The sequence below is a fragment of the Centruroides sculpturatus genome, unplaced genomic scaffold (genome assembly GCF_000671375.1).
Source record: "Centruroides sculpturatus isolate CEXI.00-Female unplaced genomic scaffold, Cexi_2.0 scaffold19, whole genome shotgun sequence".
In the NCBI taxonomy this organism is placed as follows: Eukaryota; Metazoa; Arthropoda; class Arachnida; order Scorpiones; family Buthidae; genus Centruroides; species Centruroides sculpturatus.
The window spans coordinates 1,119,551-1,123,525 of NW_019386694.1; the positions used below are offsets into that span (position 1 = coordinate 1,119,551).

The 3,975-nt window shown below is 22.8% G+C and overlaps 1 protein-coding gene across 2 annotated transcripts in view; it reads left to right on the forward strand.

Annotated features, from left to right (window-relative positions):
• Window positions 1-596: 596 nt before the first annotated feature.
• Window positions 597-3,975, forward strand: part of LOC111615618 (zinc transporter ZIP12-like) — a 10,334-nt gene continuing 6,955 nt past the window's right edge. For both annotated transcript variants that reach the window (XM_023357029.1, XM_023357031.1), the window contains exon 1: window positions 597-854. In XM_023357029.1, the coding sequence (XP_023212797.1) occupies window positions 624-854 (231 nt within the window). In that variant the 5' untranslated portion in view covers window positions 597-623. The remainder of the gene's footprint in view (window positions 855-3,975) is intronic.

A 3,975-nucleotide genomic window follows, 5' to 3' on the forward strand; every position in this document is an offset into this window, starting at 1 on the left:
CCTTAATAAATTTTAATTAAAACTTTTAATCTTAATCAAAAGAAAATTAATAAATTCATTTTTTAAAAAAGAAGCTTCAAAAATTAAAGTACTGTACTGTACGTGTTTTCTTCAGAATAAGAATAAATTTATTCCACCAAAAATTTAAATATTTAATTTTAATTTATAAATCTTAATAAATTTTAAGTAAAATTTTCAAAATTTTTATTTTAAAGCGTGATTAATAAATTTATAACCCCGGAAATTAAGGTACATCCCCAGAATTAGGGCGCAAATTTTACATTTTCTCCAAAAAAAAAAAAATTCGATTTATTTTTTTCTATATTTATAACTTAAATAGGGTATTTACTATCTATAATAGTTAAAAAGTTCGACCTCATCCTTCATCGGATTCCGTTTTGTAACCTTAATACATAATTTATATCTAAAAATGGGTGTCTTCCTACTCTTTAATATTCACCCATCTTATTATTTTACATTTTTTTTTTAATTCTTTCTTTTTTATTTAAGTGTATGGTGGCAGTTGTGCACATTGCACGTGACTGTTACCATGGTTAGTTTAGTTGATATATGCACAGTAACAGGTACTCTTACGGAGTATGAAGCAATAGAAGGAATGAGCAATGACCCCGAAACACAATCTCTGGTTTTATTGGAAAATTTATATATTTGTGTTGTTAAAAGGTGTTAGTAATCAGGAGACGGATGTTATACCTTATTTTCGGCAGATTTCTTTGCCTGATGATCACGTGGTGCATAGTCCCGTAGAAGAAACCATTAGGCACCTATTGGATACGTTACTCAATAGACTTCAATGTGTTCAACTTGGATTAACTTTTGTAGAGTGCTTTCGAGTAAGTAGCAGGAATTTATATGTTTTTTTTTATATATATAAATGGTTCCAGAAACGGGTGTGGCCATTTTATTCATAGAATAATTTCAGGGTTCAATGATCTTACCCTTTGTTTCTTAATTCATTTATTACAAAAGTTCAAGTTTCTAACGTAACGTGTGACAGGTTAGCTACTGTTATTCTCCTTAATGTTACTTTCTAACATTAATTTACTATTAAAAAGTAATTTTGAAATGTATAAACTTATTCTATGATTAAAAATTAATGATTTAGTAATAAAGTTTGGTTAGGAATTTAAGGATTTTCTTTTAAAATAAGGAAAGAAAAATCGAAAATTTGTTAAATTTTAAATGTAAATTTAGTAAATGAAATAAAATTGAAAGCACTTAAAAATAACATTATTCGTAAATTGAGTTCTTTTTTTTATAAAGTATAAATAGAAATTTGAGAATTCATTATTAAAGAAGTAAATAATTGACAGTTAAAATTGAAAATCGTAAATGGAAAAATGTTTAAAGAAGAAAGTAGATATAAAGATATTAAAAAATAAAATTAAGATATAAAGTAATATAATAAAATTTATAAAATTTAATGAATAAACTTATGTACTGTACATAAAATTAATATCCTTATATAGAATATATAATAGAATATTCTGTATGTTGTATACAGTACAATAATGCAAACAGTACGCGTAGCCTATATTTATACAGTACATAATACAATATACTATGTACTATATACAGTATAGGCCTATATATATTCATATATAGTGTAGTATTACGTAGTGTATATTCTATATGTATACCATTCATAATATTACAGACTATATTATATAATAATATGAATGAATTATTCTTAGCTTTTATTTATTCATTTTTTACATACTTTTACTTTTTTTTAAGATTTTTATTTTTCTTAATTTATATATTTTGATCACGTTTTTAAAAATGTTTTTTTTTTTTATAAAGAATAAAATTTTGGTTTATTGTACTTTAAACTTGACTTTAAAGTAATATAAGAAACATTAAAACAATAAACAAATTTTTAAAGATATTCAGATAAAACTATAGTATCAAGCAAAACTATTAAAATCTTTTCTAAAAATATTTTAAAGTATTGTTAACAAATGCAGAGAATAAAGTAAATAATTTTTACTTTGCTTTTTATATTTTAAGTAAAATAATTTTGAGATATAAAGTAAAGAATTGCGAAAATTAAAACTGTTTTACGAAAAAGAAAGTAACTTAAAATATAAATTATAATTGTATAAAAAATACTAATTAGAATTTTCAATCCAAAATATAGAATTAAGAAAATCTTAGCCTATGCCTTATTATCAATGAATCTTTTAGATGGCAAAGAGCTCTCAACTAGAGTGGAATTGCCATGTCCTTTTATATAAATTTATAAAATTTACAGCTCATATCACACCATATATAATATTGTACAAGGTCTAGAATTCTTCTAGTAGTAGTAGATGCCAAGTGAAGAATCTGAGTATCGACAGGTGCGTGTCTGAGGCCTATAAAAAACACCAGGCCCTAGGGAAAAGACTATTTTGCCTACGCCTAAAATCTCTGTTATTTAATGAATAATAAATATATTACAAATCAGAAGTAATTTAATTTTTGTACTAAACTTTAAATGATGAGATATAATATCCTTTCAAATAAAAAGCAAGAAATAAAATACTTTATAAAAAATGAATATTAAAATATTCAATATATATAAAAGAAAACTTGAAAAACATTTCACAAGAAAAGAAATGGTTATGTCATTTTATATGAGAAATTTTGAAAATTGAATCTCATACAAAGATATATTTTTGTTTGAGATAGACCAGATCCTAATTTTCCATATCATATTATACCTGTATTGTATTATATATTAGATATTTTATATTTAAAAAAATAAAATTAATAAATTAAATATTATCAATAAAATTTCTGAAGTATTATATAAGAAGCCAATCAAGTTGCAAATTTTAATTATTTGAATTCGTTGCATTGTGACAAATTTTTAAAACTNATAAAATTTTGGTTTATTGTACTTTAAACTTGACTTTAAAGTAATATAAGAAACATTAAAACAATAAACAAATTTTTAAAGATATTCATATAAAACTATAGTATCAAGCAAAACTATTAAAATCTTTTCTAAAAATATTTTAAAGTATTGTTAACAAATGCAGAGAATAAAGTAAATAATTTTTACTTTGCTTTTTATATTTTAAGTAAAATAATTTTGAGATATAAAGTAAAGAATTGCGAGAATTAAAACTGTTTTACGAAAAAGAAAGTAACTTAAAATATAAATTATAATTGTATAAAAAATACTAATTAGAATTTTCAATCCAAAATATAGAATTAAGAAAATCTTAGCCTATGCCTTATTATCAATGAATCTTTTAGATGGCAAAGAGCTCTCAACTAGAGTGGAATTGCCATGTCCTTTTATATAAATTTATAAAATTTACAGCTCATATCACACCATATATAATATTGTACAAGGTCTAGAATTCTTCTAGTAGTAGTAGATGCCAAGTGAAGAATCTGAGTATCGACAGGTGCGTGTCTGAGGCCTATAAAAAACACCAGGCCCTAGGGAAAAGACTATTTTGCCTACGCCTAAAATCTCTGTTATTTAATGAATAATAAATATATTACAAATCAGAAGTAATTTAATTTTTGTACTAAACTTTAAATGATGAGATATAATATCCTTTCAAATAAAAAGCAAGAAATAAAATACTTTATAAAAAATGAATATTAAAATATTCAATATATATAAAAGAAAACTTGAAAAACATTTCACAAGAAAAGAAATGGTTATGTCATTTTATATGAGAAATTTTGAAAATTGAATCTCATACAAAGATATATTTTTGTTTGAGATAGACCAGATCCTAATTTTCCATATCATATTATACCTGTATTGTATTATATATTAGATATTTTATATTTAAAAAAATAAAATTAATAAATTAAATATTATCAATAAAATTTCTGAAGTATTATATAAGAAGCCAATCAAGTTGCAAATTTTAATTATTTGAATTCGTTGCATTGTGACAAATTTTTAAAACTAACCAATTAAACATAAATTAATTGCACGTGACT